The sequence below is a fragment of the Phoenix dactylifera genome, unplaced genomic scaffold, assembly GCF_009389715.1.
Source record: "Phoenix dactylifera cultivar Barhee BC4 unplaced genomic scaffold, palm_55x_up_171113_PBpolish2nd_filt_p 000164F, whole genome shotgun sequence".
Taxonomy (NCBI): domain Eukaryota; kingdom Viridiplantae; phylum Streptophyta; class Magnoliopsida; order Arecales; family Arecaceae; genus Phoenix; species Phoenix dactylifera.
In genome coordinates, this window is record NW_024067706.1 from 805853 (window position 1) to 828133 (window position 22281).

Sequence of the window (22281 nt, forward strand, 5' to 3'; positions counted from 1 at the left end):
CTCAGGTCAAATGATATCTAAATTATTTGTGCTTAATACTATATTCTCAACATTAGTGATCACTTCCAAAAGGTATTCATATTTGGATCTTGTTCAGTGTACGTACTCTTACAGTGCACCCACTCGTCTACTTAAGGTCTCTACTTCAATGACGGAGTCTATCATCCTATTTATATAGCGGCACAATGAGCGTAAGCCTAAAATGTGTAACTCGGCCAAGAATAACGTGAGTTAATAGGAAACCAAAAAACTACCACTCTGTGCCTATGATTCATTAATCATCGGTGTGGCTCTTCTACAATGTTACTCAACATAATTACCATGTGAACATCTCATGTCACAATAAAATACCCAATAAATAAACAAATACATATGAAAAAGAAGAAATTAATAATTAAATAATTATTAAAAATAATTTATAAATTGGTTTCTGAGGGCATATATCTAACATAATTGTCACTAGATAGCATAAGTTGTTGTGAAGCTTCTTCAGATCCTTCTTTATCAAAATCTTGTGCAATTTGCATCATGATTTATTAGAAAGACATTGCGCATAGCTAATACTCCTTAGTTATTGGACACAGTATGCAAATATATATTAATCCTTTCATATTTTTCTTTTTCTCATTTCACCCGGTTAATTGGGAAGCATCAAGTACCATGCTAGAAACTGATGCGAACTTATGTTTATATTGAAACATTTGTATTTAACAGAAAAATCTGCACTTAAACTTGTTGTGCATTTCCCTTAAGCATATTCTCTTATGCACATAAGCATTGATAGCTGCGAACAAATTAGTTACGGCTAAGGAGAAATAATAGAAAATCATCATTCATATATATGTTGGTATGTAAACCTGTTTAATGGGTGTCTTTTAGATCAAGAGATGTCTTTTACCATTGGTATCCCTTTTGAAAATGCGTATCCCTTAGTAAGAGCTTGATCCCTTCTAGAAAGATTTGTCTCTTGGTAAGAATTGTCTCTCCTCTAAAAGGGCATATATATTGGTAAGGGGCCTTATGGGAAGAGTTGCGTCTGTTTAAAAAGGCATGTCTCTTAGTAACATCTTTTGATTGTCTATAAATAAGCGGGGTCATTTGGGAGTTGTATGGTCAGAAAATATTATATGTTTTAGTGATATCTGAATAAAAATCTTCAAGTTATCAACTTATTTTCTTTCTACAAGTTCTGTGCTATCTATTGTCTTCTCTAACAAGTTTTGGATCCAAGCATGGGTTTATAAGTGAAGGCCTTCCTGAAAGAATGGCCATCAATTTGTTCCAACCCCAAATCCAAATCTTACAGAGGAGAATTATGAGAATTGGTGTATTTAATGAAAGCACTATTTGTTTCACAAGAGTTGTAGGATTTAGTAAATAAAGATTACTCTAAACCCATGCCACGAGAAGAAGTCATAAAAAATCAAGCCCAGCAAAGCAATCTTAATGAGTCAAGGAAGAAGGATAAGAAGGCTTTATATTTTTGTTTTAAGCAGTGGATGAATCTACATCTGAAAAGATTGCCAAAGGAACTTCTAGCAAGCAAGCATGAGATACTCTTTTCACCATTTTAAAAATAGATATGAATATGTGATGCGAGTTTGTTTGTAGACACTAAGGGCAGAATCTTTAAAACCTTTGCATGAAGGAAGCTGAAAGTATTTTGGATTATTTTTCATGGGCATTAGTCATTGTAAACCAGTTGAAAAGGAATAGAAAAAAACTTGAAGATGTTCCAAGTTGTTGAGAACATTTTGCACTCTCTAACTCCAAAATTTGAGTACATCATCACAACTATCAAAGAATCAAAGGATGTTGGATCGCTTTCCTTTGACCAAATGGAAGGATCACTCCAAGTTCATGAATAGAGATTGCAGAAGAAGACAGAAGCTGTATCGTCAGAACAAGTTTTGGAGTCAAAGGTAACTTTGAAAAGCTAGATTGGTCGCAACCAAAAATTTTACAATGAGGATCGAAGAAGTCAAGATAATAAGCATCATAATGAAGGAGATCACAAAGGTCGTAGACATTTCCCAAGAAAAGGTTTTTATAATAGAAAAGCTAGCAAGCATAGAAATTCTAAATCCAACATTCAATATTATTACTGCAAAAAGTATGGGAACTATAGCTTTGAATGCGGGAATAGAAAAATCAAAGGGAAACAACATTACATAGAAACTAGTGGTCTAGGAGAAGGGACGACACTCCTACTTACATGTTAGGAGAACGACAACGATTCACATAGCATAAGGTTTCCTGACTCGAGTGCTACAAATAATATATGTGGTAGAAAACAATTGCACATTGAATTGAATAATGAAGTTCAAGGAGAAGTTAAGTTTGGAGATTTTTCTGAAATTACGGTCAAAGGCAAAGGAAAAATTATGATTCAACTGAAAAATGGTGCATAAGAATATATCTCCAATGTCTAACATGTACCAGAATTGAAGAGCAACATCTTGAGAATTGGACAATTGTTGGAGAAAAGCTACATCAATCATATGGAAGATTTGGTGTTGACTCTAAAGGATCAACATGAGAGGGTGGTTGCTACAGTGCAGATGTCAAATGATCAGATGTTTCCTCTCAACAAAAGATAGAAACTGAGATGTGTTTTCAAGGCAAGATGAAAGAAGATTCATGGCAATGGCATATTCAATACCGACACCTGAATTTCAGTGGGTTACAACTTCTGTCTCTACGAAAAACATGATGAAAGGACTATCAAGAATCTACTATCCAAATACCACATGCGAAGGATGTACTCCTGGAAAGCAGACAACAATCCCATTCAAAAGTGATGGATCATGGCTGGCGAGCAAGAAGGCTGGTGGAATCGGTGCATATGGATATTTATGGTCCTACTCTAGAATCATATATGGAGGTGACAAATATAGTATCAATTATTTTTGCAAAAGGTTGTGGGTATATTTTCTTCAAGAAAAGTCATTTTCAATATTCAAAGAATTCAAAGCACTAGCTGAAAGAGAAAGCAATGAAAAATTGAAAGTGCTAAGGTTTGGACGGAGGTAGAGAATATACTTTAAAAGAATTAAAAATTTATTGCAAAAGATGGGGTATCTGGCAATAATTTATGGTAGCATATTCTCCTTAACAAATTGGAATAGTGGAAAGGAAAAACTGAAAAATCTTGGATATGGCAAAAAGCATATAAAAGCAATGAATCTACCAATGGCATTTGGGGCAGAAGCTGTAGCTTGCGCACCTTATTTATTTAATTGATGTCCTACCAAGAGTCTGAGAAATAAGACACCACAGGAAGCATGGAGTGGCTGTAAACCAAGCATTGCTCACTTAAAACTGTTTGGGTGCATGGACTATGCTCAAGTTCTGAAGGAAAGAAGGAAGAAGTTAGATGATTGAGGGGAGATATGTATTTTTATTGGTTACAGTGAGCATCAAAAGCCTACAAGCTTTACAATCCAAGGACAAATAAAGTCATTATCAGTCGAGATGGAGTCTTTGATGAAAGATCACAAGGCCATTGGAGTCAAATGGGTTTTTACAATATAGCACATTGCAGATGAAAGATTGAGTGATACAAAATAAGATTAGTTGCTTAAAGTTTATAAGCAGAAGAAAAGGATTTGATTATGATGAAGTATTTGCTCCAGTTGCCTGATTTGACACCATAAGATTAATTATTTCTCTTGCAGCATATTATCATTGAAAGATATATTAAATTGATGAGAAGATGACATTTCTCAATAGTTATTTACAAGAAGTTTATATTAACAAACTAGATGGTTATTTAAAGAAAAGTATGGAAGATAAAATTTATAAATTGAAGAAGATATTATATGGATTGGAATAAGCACCTCGTGCATGGAATATCTATTTAGATAATGATCTTCGAAAAGGTGGGTTTGTTAAGTGTTCATCTGAGCATGCAACTTATATGAAGAAAAACAAAAATGGAGAAAATTTGATAGTTTGCATGTATGTGCACGTCATGCTAATCACCGGAGGCAGTGCAGAAATTGTTCAAAATTTTAAAGCAAGTATGACAAGGGAATTTGAGATGGCAGATGTAGGCCTTATGATGTACTTTCTTGGAATTAAAGTGAAACAACAAATGATGCAATTTTATAGTTCAAGCAAAATATGCTAAAGAAGTTTTAAAAAAGTTCAAAATAGAAATTTGCAATGAAATGAGTACTCATGTAGATTATGGAATAAAACTTAACAAAGATGATAAATTTAAAGCGGTAAATTCAACTTCTAACAAAAGCTTAGTTGGAAGCCTTCGATATTTGACAATTAGTAAGCCGGATACTATTTGTTGACTTCGATTGGTGACTCACTATATATAAAAGAATCAAACGAGTCACACTGGATAGCAGCAAAAAGAACGCTTGACAATGACTTATACTATACCCCTCCAAAAAACTCAAATTAGTTTGATTTTTGGATAGTGAGTGGGCTAGAGATCTTGATGAATGGAAGAGCACTCTGGTAATATTTTCTACTTTCCTTCTATTGCATTTACTTGGTCATCCAAGAAATAGGCCATTACAACTTTATCAACTTACGAAGCAGAGTATATATGTTGCTGCAGCATCTATGAAGCTAATTGGTTAATAAATTTTTTATCGAAGCTAAACCATTTTTAAGAGAATCCTACAACTATATTTGTTGATAATAAATCAGCAAATGAATTATCCAAGAATCTAGTCCAACATAGAAGGAGAAAGCACATGGATATGAGGTATTATTTTCTTTGAGAACAGGTTCAAAAGATAATGTCCAACTTTTTTTTTTTTTTTTTTGTAAAACGGATGTATTTTATATTATGGATACAGATACAGCCAAAATAGTCAAAAAATAATAGGTTCCAGAGCGCACTAAGTAACCCCCTCTTCCCCACCCAAAGAGTATCTCTGGAGTGGTTGGCTACATATGAGGCCACCCAATCTGCTGCCCCATTGGCCTCTCTATACATATGCTTCGCTTGCAAAGCCATTCCACTACAGACTATAGCCCAAATATTCTTAAGCAGTGGGTGGTAGTCATCCACCCCACCCATGTTCAGCTGGATCCAGCCAATGACTATCGCTAAATCGTCCTCGAGAGTACAACTCTAGCCTACAACACCTGTCGAGCATAACTTAAGCCAGCTTAAGCCGCCCTCAGTTCAGCCTCTGAGACCGAGGTGTTGAAGATCTGGCAACCCCCAGCCGCAATCACCTTGGACTTTGGACCTCTGATGATAAAACCAGGACCTCCCCTACTCCCGCCATCCAACTTGTTTACTATCAAATGGAGATGCAAGTTGCTGACATTTTCACATATTCTCTCCCGATTGAAGATTTGAAAAAGTCAAGAATAATGCTATGTGTTCGCAAGCAAGTTTAAGGGAACATGTATTGGTATGTAAATCTGTTTAAGGGGTGTCATTTAGTTTAAGAGATGTGTCTTTTACCACTAGTTATGTCCTTTTTAAAAAGACTTGTCTCTTAGTAAGAGTTGTGTCCCTTCTAAAAATGACATGTTTCTTGGTAAGAATTGTCCTTTCTAAATGGACATGCCTTTTGATAATGTGTCGCTTTGAAAGAGTTATCTTTTTGAAAAGGCATGTCTCTAGGTACCTTTTGATTGTCTTTTTGAAAAGGCATGTCTCTAGGTACCTTTTGATTGTCATTTGGGAATGTGTGGCAGAAAAAAATGAATGTTCTAGTGATACTTGAATAAAAGTCTTCAAGTTAGCCAACTTCTTCATTTTGTGCATGTTATATTTGATACATAGTCAAATAAATAACTGGAAATTTTTATCATAGAATATTTGGACAGCAAGAATCGTTGATATCTGATACTAAATGCAAATTATTATCCTATGGTTCAACCCAAACTCCTATGAATCCTTAATATGCCATCTTTATCATAATGATTTACAAGATTAGTAAATTAATAAATCAGGGAGAGGGAGGAGAGGAGGGGGATGGGGCAATACCTTTTTCTCGGCGGAGGGGGAGGTGGTCGGCCGGTCGGTGCTGCAGAGGAGGGAGGAGGAGAGGAGGTCGTTCGGCGCCGGAGAGGAGGGGAATGGGTCGGTATCTCTTCCTTGGGCGGAGGGGGATGGGGTTGGCCGGTCGGCACTGTAGAGGAGCTAGGAAGGAAGAGAGGATCGAGATTGCACCGCAGAGGAGAGAGGAGGAGAGGATCGAGATTGTGCCGCAGAGGAGGGAAGAGGAGAGGAGATTGCTCGGCGGCGGATAGGAGGGAGGAGGAGGGGACAATGATTGGTGTCGGAGAGGAGGGAGGAGGAGGGGACAAGGGTCGGCTAGCTATTAGGTCTTGATATCGATCGAGGATGGAGGAGAAGGGGCGCAGCCGCTGATTTTGTTGGAAATTAGGTTTTCGACGATGTGAATAAGCGTCGTCTTAGGCCAAGACTACAACGACGCTAATTAGCACCATATATTTCCGACGCCTTTTAAAAGTGTCGGCTATTTTTGGTGCTAGACCGATATTTGCCGATGCTTGTAGAAAGCGTCGGCAAAAATGAGTCAGTAAAGCCCTCCAATTTTCCTGTAGTGACTGTCTTCTTCCAGCAATATAGTCATATTTGAATAAGCTTTTGGATCGGCACAAACAATACTTCCCCGATATTCTAGGTTTCGTCCGGATTGCATCTGAAGAACAAGAACTTCTTGTTCTGAAAAAAAACATGAAATTTGAATTACATGTGACTTTATAGATGGAAGCCAGAATGTGACTAGGAGTCTCTGGATGATGGTTCGATGTGTCTGACTTTGGACACAGAGAAAAGGCTATTTGGAATATCTTGCATGTGCCCTACATATTGCCTGAATAGATGCTGACATAAACATTTGACTTTTTTAAAGCAATAGGTGACTTTCCATTAACAAGTAAAATATTAGCTATTAAGAATAAAAAAGACATCTTCTCCAGGCAAATCAACGTTTGATACCTATACGTAATTCTCTCCTTGCAGAAATCAATACAATTTTTTGCTTGCACATCTGCCTTATAGATTATTGGATCATCATCATTATCATCTCTAAAAGATCATTGTCTATCAAATATGAACGGGGCTCAGGAATGGTGCTACATGAGTACATCATGATTATGTGCATTAGGATATATAGAGTTAATTTGAACTTGATTCTCAGAAAAATGAGAGAGTTTGAACTTAGACATAGAACGACACAGTATGTCAGTCAGCATGTACAGTGCTTCTTTTTAATATTCAGTACATAGGCAAAAGATGACTAACCATATGAAGGGGGTGCAATAGAGACAAGCATCATACAAAGAAGTGAACTTCCTGGCAAAAGCTAATTGTGTCAAATTTGAGTCGCAAGCTAAGAAATAAAAAATACTTCTTTGCTGATGAAAATTTTAGCCTAGGTCATTAGATCATGTGAACACAAATCCATTTTCGTTTGCAGGTACACTTAGAGTATTTTGGAATACCATATTGAAATATAGGAGCTTGCTTACATATAGAACCATATGGATGCTTAAGTGCTTATATATCTACAAAATTACTGTCAGTTAGATCAAAAATTTGCTAATATTATCTCTATAAAAAAGGAACCCATGTGTTCTTGACTGCTAGAGTTTTCATCCATGTAACATATGCAACATGTTGCTTAGAATTATGTGTAAAAATGAGATCCTGGAGAGGACTGCAATGTTTCCTTCTTTGAACCAAATTTCTGCATTTTTTAATTTACACCATGCAGCATACAATGAATGAAAAGTTGCAGTTAAGCAAAATACAACCAAATCTATAGGTGGAATCTAGCAACCAAATGAGGATCTAAATATATACCACACAAAAGATTATAGGTTAACTCAGATAACCTAATCATCCTACTCCTTTCGGCAAGTAATTGTACCATTTGCTTGCTATACGTTTTCTCCATAGGATATAAAGAACCGCATATAAGGAGATATCATCAAAAGTCCATGGCATTATATTAGTAGGTAATTAACTAGAATAGTTATTATGACTGTTATCCAGAAATTTGATCATACCACGTGCATAGAGATTCAAATTTATAATTTTGATCCTTTATGAATGTAAGTGGAAAGTATTCAAAAGCTATATCTAAAACTTGCATAACTTCATAACCACTAGTTACATGTGTGACATAAATAGAATTTTGAAAAATAGAAGCACCCTTTATTAGCAAGAGAGAGAAAAAAGCATTAACAACTGCTATTGCTTCACAAGATCTAATCAACCTTTTCCCTGAAACATGCAAGACCAGAAGGGGCTAAGTGCTGCTTTTTTTTTTTTTTTGATGAGACGTAGGTATCACATAGTTCTGGTGAAAGTATATCCATTAGAATCAGCAAACAAAAGATTTCCAAGCCCAGAGGACCTAGCTTCTTTAAGGCTCTAACATGTGGAAGCTTGCTCAAGGAGAAAGAAAAGGAAAAGAAAAAAAACAAATGGCAACTTAGCAGAAGAAACACAATATCACTATTGGAAATGCTCAACTTTCATAATTTCTTAGCACTAACAAACGTTTTAGGCCCATATAATATGTACCTGTACACCATAAAATGGAAAAGAGGTACATACAGAAGCAATGGTACTAATTGCATGCACGAGGTAATTTCCAGAAAAAAATTACATGCACATGGCTTATTTCTGACAACTAATAAAAAAAATCAAGGAGTATATTGGAATAGTTACGTAAACAAAGAATACAGTTAATTTACCAAAAAAAATACAGTTAATATTTCTCAAGAGCAGCAAAAAGTCATCTTCTTCATTCCGTTCTTTCAAACGGAGCAACAAAATGCTCTCAAGTGGAAAAGAAGAAGTGAAAAGATAGATAGAGAAAGAGGGAGGGCAAGTCAAATATATTGAAGAGGACATTATGAAGCTTGAAGACCAAAACAAAAAAATATACTATGGGGAGTAAGATGAACACAGTGTTCATAAAGGCTTCTCAACGAGGAGGCTGGTTTGAGCCTCAAAAGGGACTAAGAAAAAAAGGGAAAAGGAGGACATCAAAAGCATCGGGCTCACAGGGAAGGAGTCCTGGTTAGGTAACAATCTATAGGGGTGCCGTGTAGTCACACTCAGTGTTGCATTCATGCACGACAAGAGATTTATTTGACTACAGCTGGGTGATCTCTTTGCCTCTTTGGCCTTTCCACATAATAATAAAAACTATAGGCCATAAAGATGGCCATGTTGCATGGAAAGCCATGTAAAAGAGAGAGAGAAATATTAATGCACTATGGAAGCTGTTGTGGGAAGAGACAGCTCATTACCTTCACTTGGACATGATGCCATATCCATATCCAAACAAGCCACAATAGGAAGGCCCAAGGAACCAATTAAGACACATGGGCAAAGGGATACCCACCTGACCTTAAATGAAGATGATACCTCCTGCCATTGGATGCAGTAATAGTAGTTAACTATTCCAAGTAATCCACTCACCATGATAGCAAGCTGCACTCTATACAAGGGAAAAGGTAGGGGAAGAGAGAAAGAGGGGAGAGAGAGACAAGATGATAGGGAGGAACAAAACAAAAACGTCATAAATAAACAATAACAAATAGGCCATCATATTTTATATATATATATATATATATATATATATATATATATATATATATATATATATATATATATATATATATATATATATATATATATATATATCAACAAGAACAAAAGGGGTGACAGGCCAGGGAGAGTGAAAAGATTGACCTGCATCTCCTCCATCCTTCAAAGCTCACTTAGATTCTCCTTGTCTCCCTCCTCAAATCCGCCACACGCTGGTGCCACCCCATGAGAGCCAACACTCCGGAAAAAAAAACCGAAATTAAACTAATTCAACATACCCCGTTCTTCCCTCGCGTCCACATGCAGCTGCCAATAACCTGCCCCATTCTTACAACACCCACAAACAGCACTAATGTAGAAGATTAAAAAAAGAAAAAAAAACAGAAAACAAAGGAAAAACCTCTCCTCCATTTCAATTCTCTATAGATCTTGCCTCTTGGCCAGGCCTTTGCTCGCTTAATTTCCCCATTCATGAGAATTAGATCAGAGAATGATATAATGTGATATATAATTCGAAACTGAAAGACAAATAGGAGGTTCCTTGTTTAGCTTACAAGGTAGCTATGGGAAGCCATGAGAAGAATACATAGAGGATGGGCCAATGCCACCGCCACCCCCTTGAGACCTGCTGCTGCTGCTATCATCTTCACCCCCATCATCGATCTTGCACCCCAACTGCGCCGCTATGCCGAGATTGAGATAAACCATTCTGGAGTCGAGACTGAGGTTAACCATGCTGTTGCTGGCGCTGCTGGCGTTGCAATTGCTCGGCTCGGGATTCATCGGCGGGTAGATGTCTGTGGTGGGATGGCTACCTCCGCCGCTGCCACAGTTGGCCGCCTCCTCCCTCGACATGACGAGCGCGGCAGATTGGACGAGCTCGAGGCAGAGCCGGAGCTTATTGGGCTCGATGTGCGAGAGCCCCGGGACGGCACCCTTGAAGAGGAAGTCCGAAGTAAGAGTGCGGAGGATGTCGAGTGGAGTGACCCCGTCGACCGTCCGGATGTTGGGGTCGGCATGGTGGTCGAGGAGGACGGCAACCATGTCCGGGCAGACCATCTCGGCGGCGATGTGGAGAGGAGTCTTCCCCGCAGGGCGTGCAGGGCAGTTGACGTCGGCCGCGCCGAGCTCGAGGAGCGCCTTCACAACCTCGCGGCTGCAGTTCTCGACGGCGTAGTGGAGGGCGAGCGCGTCGTCGAGGTTGAGCCCCTCGCCCATGACCATGAGCTTGACGAGCTCGACGTCGGAGGAGTCGAGGGCGCGGCGCATGCGGCGGATCTTGTGGTGGTGGTCCTCGAGCTCGGCGGCGGCGGAGGAGGATGGGCCAGCGCCGGCGGCGGCGATGTCGAGAGGGTGGTGGTGGGCCATGAAGGAGGAACGGCGGGCGAGGGAGGACTTGAGGCGGAGCTCCTCGATCTTGGCCACGACGTCGATGGGGAGGTGCTTGGCGAGGACCTCCGCCGGGAGGCCGGACTTGGCGACGAGGTGGGAGCAGGTGGTCCAGAGCTGGTGCATGTCCTGCTTGCGAGACGCCATGAGCACCTTCATCACGTCCTCGATCGACGCCTTCTCGACCATGCTCGCCAGTTGCTTCTGCGATAAATTGAATAAATTCAGTGAAATTTTTAAGAGGAGGAGGGGTCCGAGATGACGATTAAATCTGCTACAGTAGTAGAACAAAGGCGTCTTCTGGTTGAGATGCCATGGGTTAGTGGAGGAAGGGAATTTTAGGCTTATTCCCTGCATAAAATATAGAGAGAGATGCGGAGAGAGGAGGAGCGTTGGGGACGGAGGGAGGTGTGATTGGGCTAAAAGAGGAAGGCTCCCAATTCTAGAAATTCGGAATGCTGCATGAATTGGACAAAGATCTACTGGGGAAAAGGGGAAACGAAAACCCTAGTTTACAAATGCTTATGATGGGAGAAAGATGAAAGCCGGTGTGCAATTTGAATGAGGCCCACTCATGTCACTGTTCACTGTAGACAAGCGCTGTTGTCACAGTAACAAGAACAACGAGTTGAACAAGAATGGGACCAATTGAAGAAGAAGAACAAGAAGGCCAAGAAGAAGAACATTAGAAGGCACAGTAGAGTGATGGAGATAAGAGAGAACCACAAGCAGCACACATTACAATGAATTGAGTAGAGAGAGAGAGAGAGAGAAGGAAAAAAGGAAAGAAGGTAAAGAACTAAAATTTGTGACCAGCCTAAAGATGGAAGGACACAACATTAAAGGGGGAAATGAATGCTAGGAAGAAGAGCTCAACAAATTACTCACAGACACCGCAAGATTCAGCACTCCCAAAATACCAACAGGAGGATCTTGTGAACAATTGTTGAATTAAGGCCGTAATAGTGAGAGTTTGATCAGATGGGAGCTCAGATCTAGGAGTGGAAAAGACGAGATTGGGAAGGGGAACCTGGGTGAGCAGTGCGAGCTGCTCGACGCCGAAGGAGCGGGCGGCTGCGAGGGTGTCGAGGGCGAGGTCAACGGCGGCGGTGCAATGGGTGTGCCAGCAGCCGCGCTCGCCGCAGTTCGGGCGCGGCTCGTGCTTCTGCGGGACGAGGGAGACCTGGCCGCTGTAGAGGAACTGCAGCAGCAGAAGGAAGACCTCGTAGCCGACGGAATTCACCGGGATGACGACGGGGCCGGCACCGCCAGCAGCGGCGGAGCCGGGGGAGGCGCCGCCTCGGGGGGAGGAGGCGGATGCGCCGGAGGGGGAGCGGGGGCTTTGGTGGTGGTGGTGGTGGGAGTGGAGGTCCTGGTGGTGGAGGAGGAGGAGGCCTGGCGAAGGGGGGTCGGGGCCGCAGAAGAACTTGCGGAAGAAGAGGCTGCGGGCGGCGAGGATGCAGCGGTGGGCGTGGACGAGCCGGCCCTCGACGCTGAAGGTGACGTCGCTGAAGGCCTGGCCGTTGATCAGGAGGTTCAAGTAGTCCATGGAGAGGGATTTCAGTGAATCCTCCATTGCCGAGCTGAAGCTGCTGCTGCTAAGAAGTGGCTAACTCGACCCTTTTTACCCTCACTCTCTCTCTCTCTCTCTCTCTCTCTGTGTCTGTCTCTCGTGTGTCCTTTATTATTAGATGTACCTATCTAATATCTCTCTGCTCTCTCTCTCTCTTCTCTCTCTCTCTCTCTGAGCGGACTGACTTAAGAGCGTTTCAGAAGGTAAAGGAAGGGGGAGTTGTGTGTCAGGGGGAGGCGTGGGAATGAGAAAGAGGAGTGGGGGAGGTGCAGGTGAGAGGGGCTTCTTCCCATGATCTCCTCTGCCGCACTGATGCTGCTTCTGGTTTCTTGTTCCTCTCCTTTGCTTCTGTGGTGGGATGAGAATTTTTTTTCTTTTTTCCCCTTCAAGAGGGGCGAGAGAGAGAAGAAAGAGGGGCGAGAGAGAGAGCAATTTGGGTGGCTGTGCTGGGCGGCTGGGGTATTTAAATAAATGAGGTGTAAAAAAGCGGAAAATGGGTGGGCATGGGAAGTGAACCTTGTTTGGGGAAGTTAAATAACAAGATTGACATGTAACCAAGAATAACAGTATTCACATAATTTGGTGTTGTGTTTTCCTTTCTTTTTTTTTTATTCCTATTCACTGAGATATTTTTTGAACTAAATTTATTAAACTAATTTAAAATAAGTATATCTATGATCATCAAAAAATAAAATATCTAACAGCTTAAAAGAGATATTTGTCACAATCGTCCACAAAATATATTCCATATAATTAGTAACATATTACGCCATCTAATCTATTGTACTGTTAGCTTCTCTACCGACATGTTTAACCTCGAAAGAGCGAAGGGTTCCTTCTATTCTCCAACAATCTTCTCAATAAGTTCTTTTTTGTAGAATAATATGAGAAGTTTTTAAAATTTTAATGGCATATCATATATCTTTCCATGCACCATGCAATTCCGCTATTGGAACTGTAATATCAAATAATCTAGTTCAAATAATCTAATATCTCTTGCCGTCACCAACATACCACTCGTACTACTGATAACAAAATTTTCTCCACTAGATTTATCTCTATTTGACATACACCATCCAAGTTAATCTTGAAGAAATTAGAGGGTGGTAGCTCCCAAGTAAAATAATATATTTTTAGTGTCATAGATTCTCAAAAGAAGAGATAAATCCATCTAAGGCAATAGCATTAATGTATTCATGTGCCTGGTTTGACAGTTTTCATGAGAATCAATCTAGAACTCTAAGCAATATTCTAAATAATACTGTCACTTCTGGCCAGCTAAATATTATAAACAATGTTAGCTATCAAAACAAGCTCACTCTACCTATTTATCTCCCATGAATAGTTTGGATGAACATATCAAGAAATAGAGTTGGAATAATCACTGCATCAGAAAATAGGGGCCTGAATCTAGATCTTGTTCGCCAATCTATAGTGTAAGATAATATAAATAGGTTTCCTCCAAATCAATATAAAAATCACAATAATCTAGAATATGAAAACCATGGTATAGAATGACATAATACGAATGTTGATTCCAAGCTATTTTCCACATAAACAAAGCAATCCTGGGATGAGCACTCATTTTCCATATCCAAGAAATATTTTTAATCGATTGGCCTTCAATTTTAAAATATTTGTATAAATAAGCAGCTCTAACCGACAACACATATGAAGGCCTTCAACCCAACTTATCAGCACTCTTTCCGCCCCAAAATCGGAATAGAAAAAATTCTATCCATCATTACCTCTTGGAAATACCGGCAAATCACAGATAAATCCCATCTATTTTCACCTACTGCCATAAGATCTCTGGATTTGAGATTTTTGCAAAGATGTAGTATCAACCAAAATAGGCCAATATGCAATAGGAATAGATGAAATCCATGAATCCCAAACCACATCAATAGATACCTCATTACCAACTATCCACCTAAGATTGAACAAGATTAAGGGAGCAAAAGAACACAACTTCCTCCAAACTAGTATGTGAGCACAATGGAGGGGAAGTCCATGACCAAATTCCATATTTCATTCTCATAAGAGAAACCCACAATCCTTCCTAAGTCAACATAAATCTTGCAGCATATGTAGCCATTACTGGATTACTCCAAGCAATCAAAGAAGTAATTCCCAAACTACTCGTTTAGATAGGTTGGCAAATACAATTCCAAGATAGCAAATGCACTTTTCTAGAAGAATCAGAAGAGCCCCATAGAAACTCCTCATTATACCCTCCAACTTTAGGATAACACTCTTAGGAATAACATAGTAAGACATCAAATAAATAAGAAGAGCAAAAAGAATAAATTTAAAGTGAGTAACCCCATCATAGATAGAGCCTTCCATTTCTAATCCTGTAATCTCTTCAAAAACTGCTATTTTAGACCACTGCATTTTGCAGAAATCAATCTTTTACAAGAGATTGAAACTTCCAAATAATTCCTAGTTTCATCAGATTCCCAAATATGCGGATAATTCTTAATTCATTGTCTAGATAGGGTATTTACCTTTGGACTAAATCTGATAGCTGATTTTTTCCAATTTATCTTTTGTCATGATGCCCTACAATACTTCATTAAAAAATAAGATAATTTTATATCCATAGTCAACGTAACTCGAGCAAATAAAATATAATCATCTACATACATAAGGTGAGAAAGGAACTAAAAATTACCAGAGATCTATATATTGTTGATCTACATACCTGATTAACTGACAATGACTCACTTAAACAACGCCTCTAAGCATTAAGGACATAGCATATGAACAAATAATAAACAAAAATGGGATTTCAAAATAAGGACTCTAATAGCTAGCACAACAACAAAAAGGATTTCAATTATTTTAATAGAAGAAACCAGAGAATTTTAGTTGGGGAAAGAAAAAGGAAACAAGAGAACTTCACTATATATATGTTATGCTAAAGAAATAGATGATTTTGCATCTTTATTGCTGACAAATTGATTCTTTGATTTCCTTTATATAAAAAATAGATCAGATTTACAATACGTAACAAGATATGGGAACCTTCTTGGTCTATTATGGCACAACTCAAAATTTATGCATACAGAATGATTTTTGAGATATGAATTTTAAAGTATTTTGGTTATCATATTTGAATTTCATTGTAATAAGCCATTCATCGGTAACCTAATTACATTGTTATTTGTTGCAATAAGTTTTACTGGTACTGCTTGTTTTTGCTAACTACACCCACACACTCACTCACTTTTGTCACAAATTTTATAAATAATTCAATAGCATCTCTCTCTATTGGTAAGTTTTAATTTTCTAAGAGATGAAAATAGAAAATAGTGGCAAGGCCATAAATCAAGACTACATAGAAGAAACAACCATCTATGAAGTGTTCCTGTCCGCCAAAAATTATTATGATTAGTTTTTTTATCTTCTCTACTTTTTTTCATTCTTACTGATATATTGATTCAACCTGATTTATTTATTACTTTCTTTTAGTACAATTAGTAATGTGCACTTATAACTTGTTTTTAGAGGAATATAACAAGGATGCTATCACTACCATCTGAATCTCGAGCATCTCCTAGATAGAGATGAATACCAACAAGCTGAGCTTAGATTAGATAGCATTTATCTTGCATCTGAGTTGTGATTATAGTTTTTAAAAACACTGGTATCAATAAAGACATCTTAGAAGATCACCTTCATGGAACGCGATTAGTCAGCTAGATAACCTATGGTGACAGATTTTTCAATCTTCTTCCAGTCATGGCAATATCATTGCTCCTAAAAAGAGAAAGAAAAGAAAACATAGACCGTGACCGATCAAGACAGATTTACATTTTATATCGCAAGATTATTTCTAATTGGAGGTCCAAATCATCTAAAGACAACTTTATTCTAGCCTCATAGTTGGCAATGAACCACATTGGACCGTGACATCTCCCCTTTTTCAGTTCTAGATCCATGACCCTTTTGATTGAACGGTCCACATCAAATGGACCCCAGAACATAATGGCACATAAATAGAGAAATATTATTCTAAACTCGAAACAGTATGATCGGTGAGCCCCTTGGCTCCAAGCTGACATGGACCCATTTAATTGCTCCCATCTATATTATTATATATCTTTTTTGTGGTAGAAATATTATTATATATCTTGGACCGGCCTAGAACGCTAGTATACCCCACCACCCAACTCCCACCCCTCGTTATAAATTTGTCCTCTTACGGAGTCATGCTTTTCTTTCTTTTCTCTAATTTTTGATGCTTATAACTTGTTTTGGTTGGTTCCCATCACTATATCAGTATAATCACTCTGGCTTTAATTGGGATGGCGAACTGAAAGCAATGGCAGCGTCGTATTTGGCTTAAAGTGGGGGAGTCCATTGCTATTCCCATCCACTACTCCTATTCCAAAAGACTGATGCTTAATGGCCTCCTCCTCCTCAGGATTAAAAACTACCTTTATCCTAGCAACTGCGCCAGGCTGAGAAGAGAGTGGGAGTTCGGGAGTTTTTTTTTTTTTTTTTTGGTACAAGGGAGTTCAGGAGTTCAGAAGTCCTAGATATTATTAGACAGTATGTAGGTTCAGAGAGAGAGAGAGAGAGAGAGAGAGAGAGAGAGAGAGAGAGAGAGAGTTAAAAAAAAAGTTGCGTGATGGGGTGGGGGAAGGCTGGGTGCTACGGGCGAGGGGGAGGCATCGTGCTTCGCGTCCGGGCCGATGTCTGATAATTTCTACCACTTTTGCTCGGAGTTATGGGGACTCACGCCAGGGAGATGCCAAAAGGATAGAAATCCTCTGATAGGCCTAATATATAACATGGAAAGGACCTGTACCACGTATCCCATCACACAACTCTTAAATACCATCTCTTTTCTCTAAAATCTAGTTGATATATAAATGTTGAGCCGAGTCCCTCAATTTCTTTTCTTTTTTCCTTTTTTTTTTTTTTTTTTTTTGCCTGCTCTCCCATTCGGACTTTCCTCTCTTCTTCGACATATCAACCAATCTTTAGTGATACCGTAGCAATTAAAAATCTAAACCTAAAAACTAATTAAAATATGTTATTTATTTATTTATTGATCCTCTACAACTATTCAAGGTTTTTTCGGTATATAATTAATATGATACTAAACATTACAGACATGAATTTTCATATATTTTTTTGTTTAAGTTCTAAAGTCCTACTTAGTTAAGGATCGATCCATGGTTTGTCCCTTAATATTGCAGTGCTGTTCAATCTGCATAGATCATATGCTAGATCTGCTCTAATCTCATTTCTAGCAATCTAAGATCTTATCTAGAAAAGTTAGTTGGAAGATATTATTTAAGTTTTTTTATCTTGATTCAGGATCATCGGAACATAAGGAATATATATGGGTCATCACAATATGGACAACTCTATTGACTATTCATAACCCATTAGAGTATTTTTTTTCTCTTCTTATCAAATGTTCCTTTTTGGCCTAAGAAGTTTTTATCAAATCTCAAAACCTCAAATCAACTTAAGTCTTTGCTTAGCCGTTGATGGTCTCCATCACCTGGTATCATCATCCTTATCCTGTCAAGAATGGTGTCGTAAGCAATCGGTTGAGCTCGTCATTAGAGACATTAGGAAGGTACCCAAAGTCAAACTAGCATAGACGAGATGTTAAGAAAACTCATATTTGTATGATTTGGATGCATACTATGTATTAACAAATTAACATCATTGATTATATATATGGGAACTTATGCGGGTGTAGACTAGTCCCGTATTGATTATGCACCAGGGGGATTTGGAAACTAATTATGAAGAGTTTTCTTAGGTAAAATCTCAAATCGTTAAAATTCTATTTAAGTGTATCTAGTCCGTGGCCTATGTAAAGTAAGAGGCATTGCACCATAGATCTTTTAAAGCTAAGCACTAATCAATCATGGTATTTGTAATTAGTTTGACTAGATTTGAATTTTTAAATTGACAAGGATTTGAAAGTTTGAATAGATGCATATAAGAGAATTTGTGCAAATATGTATTTAGTTTATCATCAATTAGGCATTAGAAATACGTGAGAACGATACTTAGGCGACCCAAAAGTTTTGATTTGTATAGCTTTCCCCCAAAAGTTTTGATTTGTATAGCTTTTTCTTTGGATCCTAGGTAAAGGCAACCGGTACCACAAAGCCAGTCCCACTGGCCAGTGGCCAGCTCCTCCTTTCTTAATCTAGTTTCCTATTTTTAACGCATGCTATTTTGTCTACTCTTCTTGCAGACTGGTGTCTGGGAAGGAGGAGGGGCGAGGATCCGAGTGATTGACGCATCACTGACCGTCTTATGATTTGAAGCGTTTGAAGTGACGTTCGAGTAGTCATTCTTCTCCCATCTCTCTCTCTTTCTTTCTCTCTTCCATCCTATCTCGTCTAATCTCGTCCCATACTTCAGTGCCTCTTTTTTGTTTTCCTTTTGTTCCGTATGAGGTCGGGGGTGTATCACCTCATAACGCGCTCCACTGCCTACGCCGTACGCCATTCCGCTGCCGTATATATAAATATTACTTAAGTGAGAAGAACAAATAATAATGATACATAGAATAAAGAAGCATATATATAAATACGGTGTATAGGGGGGCGTTAGATGTGCCGTACACGGGTCCAGGGGTTGCAACTACACGTGTAACCGCAGACTTTTCGTGCAGGCTTGCTTCTGTTCTTTCGTTTTCTCTCGGTTCACCGTCCTTCCCCTCTCGTCCTTGGGGATCGTGGTCAAAGCCATTTCAAGGCAAGACTGAAATCAGTAGTACATCATAACATTATAGGGGAAGGGCCAATATCTAGGTGGGTGATTATTACAAAAGAAATCTTCATGGCATTATTGTGTAATGGAATTTGATTTCGTGGCTATCAATATTTTAGGGAAGTCTATGGCATTAAAAGAAAGTCTACGCCAATGGTACAAATTGGAAAACCTCTTTTGTGGTCACCTGGTAGTGGCATGGCATTTCATGATTGAAAATTTGACCAATCATTCATGTGCACATCAAATACTTTGTTTCTATAGGATCATTGATAGTGTTCGACGCACTATGTTGCCTTTGGAACAAATGCAGGTCACATTTCAGTTAAATTATCATCCCTAGGTTTTCGTTATGCCTCGGCAATTCACTCTCCTGGAAAAAGAATATGAGGTGTCATGTAAATTGCTGAACCCTCCTTTTGCCTTATCTAGTGCTAGCAACGCATTTCATATTTCAATTGGCACCATTGATGTGCACCAACTTTTGCAAATCTCATTAATCATTTCTTGTCATGTGGCACAGCAACACTTCATATGATTAAAGGACACCTACAGAATTGCTCCTTAAACATCTTGTTTTTACACAATCATTGATAAAATTTGACTATGTTGCATTCCCACAACTTCAAATCAAATATAAGCTAAATTATTATATTTAAATTTTGTTATGTTCATATTAGTATAGCTCAGCAATTCACTCTTTAGCATTTTGAAAAAAAATTAAGAATCCACCAGAGAGAGAGAGAGAGAGAGAGAGAGAGAGAGAGAGAGAGAGAGAGAGAGAGAGAGTCCTCATATAGGAAAAGGAAAGCAAAAGATTAAAATGCGAACTAACAAAAAAAATTATGGTAAACAAGTACAGGATTTTGCTCCTTCAAAATTACGCAATCTACAATAGGACATATGTCAAGCCTGGGACAAGCACGAATAGGCACTTATTTGAGGAAAAGCCCTTTTGTTGGTTTGAAGCAAAATTAAACAACGTCTAACAAGTTTACGTCTTCTGGTTGGCACATACAAAGTCCCTGATCACTTACTTAAATATTGACTAGTAAAAAAGAAAAATACTATAAGATAGATATAGAACCTAATCAAAAACTTTTGTCTCTTCCAAACTTATGCAATACTACTTATAACGAATGTAAAAATTAGAAAGTAGACAAATGCACGTGATAACAGTTTAAATTATAGAATTGCTTTAATTTGTCCCAACAACTTGGCCAACTTATTACATAGTTACAACGTTCATGTCTACTCAAGCATCAATATTAGCAGAAAGGAAAACTAGCAAAAGCTTTTTTGAAGGGAGAAATCTTAATATTGGTTCAACAGACTAATACTTGCCCAATTCATTCTAGAAACTAACTATTTAAAATATTATTGCTTATAACTCCATTTAGCTGCAAAATTTACGCTTCTTTTAGAAGGGCTGCACAAGTTGCAGCTGAACCTAAACGTTGCATAGAGCATAGATGGCTACACATCAAGAAGAATTGTAGATTTCCAATCAAAACAATGATAACAATAGAAAAATCATAAAATAAAGATCAAAGTACAATAAATATTAAGTTAGATTTTCCCAAAAAAGTTATTGTTCATCAATAGATACTTATTACTCCAAAGATAAATATGACACATGGCACATGACAAGTTAGAGCATATTCATCACTATCACTTGGCGCTCTACTTGGACTCAGTTGCTTCCATTAGTGATGTGTTCTCCAGCGCAAGAATTATGTTTTCTCTTAGAAGGTTCAATCAATATGTAGATCAGCTTTCATTCCTTTTGTATATTTGACTCCCCAATCTATCCTAAATCACTTGATTTTAAATAGTTACCACTTTCATCTAAGAACATCATCTAGGGTGACGTGGTTGTGTATTTGATTTAGCTTAATCAACACTTTTAGATCTCATTCTAAAAAAAAATGTCATAACGTATCTCTGATGCAAATAAATCATGCCACTTAATTTCGCTAAAACAAGCAACAATGGCAGCAACCATATTAGGTCTATTCATAGGTGACGAGACAAACTTGAGGCCTAGCATGCACTTCCTTTTCTCTTTAATTAGAAAATATGAGGCCTATAAACATTTCGACTTTCCTGGCTTGATTGAGAAAAAAAAATCCACTCCCCCTTTTTATCTAAAATATTGCAGAGAACATCCTATACAACTTTATTTCATACTCAATAATCAACCAATTAGGTTTACCTAACTGGCCTTGCATTGAAGGCTATATGTTGAGCTGACCCATCGTTTATTATCCTACCTACTTTATCGCTGTTCCATATTGACCTATCAACTACATTCTAGCATATGCCTCCAAAATTGAGTTTGTCTTTAATTGCCTGAGGCCCCTAGTTTCCTTGTTTTTTACAACTATATAAATTTTAATTCATAGAGTACATATGACAATACTTAGGACCTCAGATCTGCCATACATGAGAAAGAGGGTACAAAGTTAAATCGTAATTGGTTTTTAGGCTTGCTTTTTGAGTACCATAAAGGATGCTATATATGAGACCCTATACATGCATATATTTAGTCCTATATCAATTGTCTGTGCAATAGATCTTGGATATTTATAAGGCTAAGGAATTCAGAAAATACTTTCTGGCTAGTCTTTCTGAATAAGATCATGGATTATTATAAATAATATTAGAGCAGACCTAATCCAAGGCCTACGTGGATTAGAAAATATTGTAGCACAGGTTCATTAAGGACAACTATAGATTAATCATAATATTTGTGATTGAATTTGAACCTTTAATCTAGTAAGAATTTCAGTATTTAAAATAGGGGAGTATGTAATAGTCTGTGCAGGCATGTATTTAGTCCCATATCGATTGTCTGCTTAGGAGATCTTGCATACTTATTGATCTGATTGGGAAGAAATTTTTTTTTTCAACCTGCTCAACTTGGATCTTTCTTAAAAAAAAAGAAGAAGATGAAAGGAATCACGAAAGTAGGGCTTAAGTC

At 38.2% G+C, this 22281-nt stretch overlaps 1 protein-coding gene across 1 annotated transcript; it reads right to left on the reverse strand.

Annotated features, from left to right (window-relative positions):
• Positions 1-10063: 10063 nt before the first annotated feature.
• Positions 10064-12998, reverse strand: LOC103713409 (BTB/POZ domain and ankyrin repeat-containing protein NPR5-like). The gene is made up of 2 exons (XM_008800325.4): positions 12000-12998; positions 10064-11173 (listed from the first exon to the last, which is right to left on the reverse strand). The coding sequence occupies exons 1-2, from the start codon at positions 12543-12545 to the stop codon at positions 10142-10144; spliced, it is 1578 nt and encodes a 525-aa protein (XP_008798547.4). The 5' UTR covers positions 12546-12998; the 3' UTR covers positions 10064-10141.
• Positions 12999-22281: the final 9283 nt, after the last annotated feature.

What these genes read in the sequence shown, in the direction of transcription:
- LOC103713409 (XM_008800325.4), bottom strand. Translation starts at nt 12,545, where the DNA reads ATGGAGGATTCACTGAAATCCCTCTCCATGGACTACTTGAACCTCCTG. An exon ending in AGCTCGCACTGCTCACCCAG is followed by an intron (nt 11,174 to 11,999) that starts GTTCCCCTTCCC and finishes AATTTATCGCAG; the next exon opens with AAGCAACTGGCGAGCATGGT.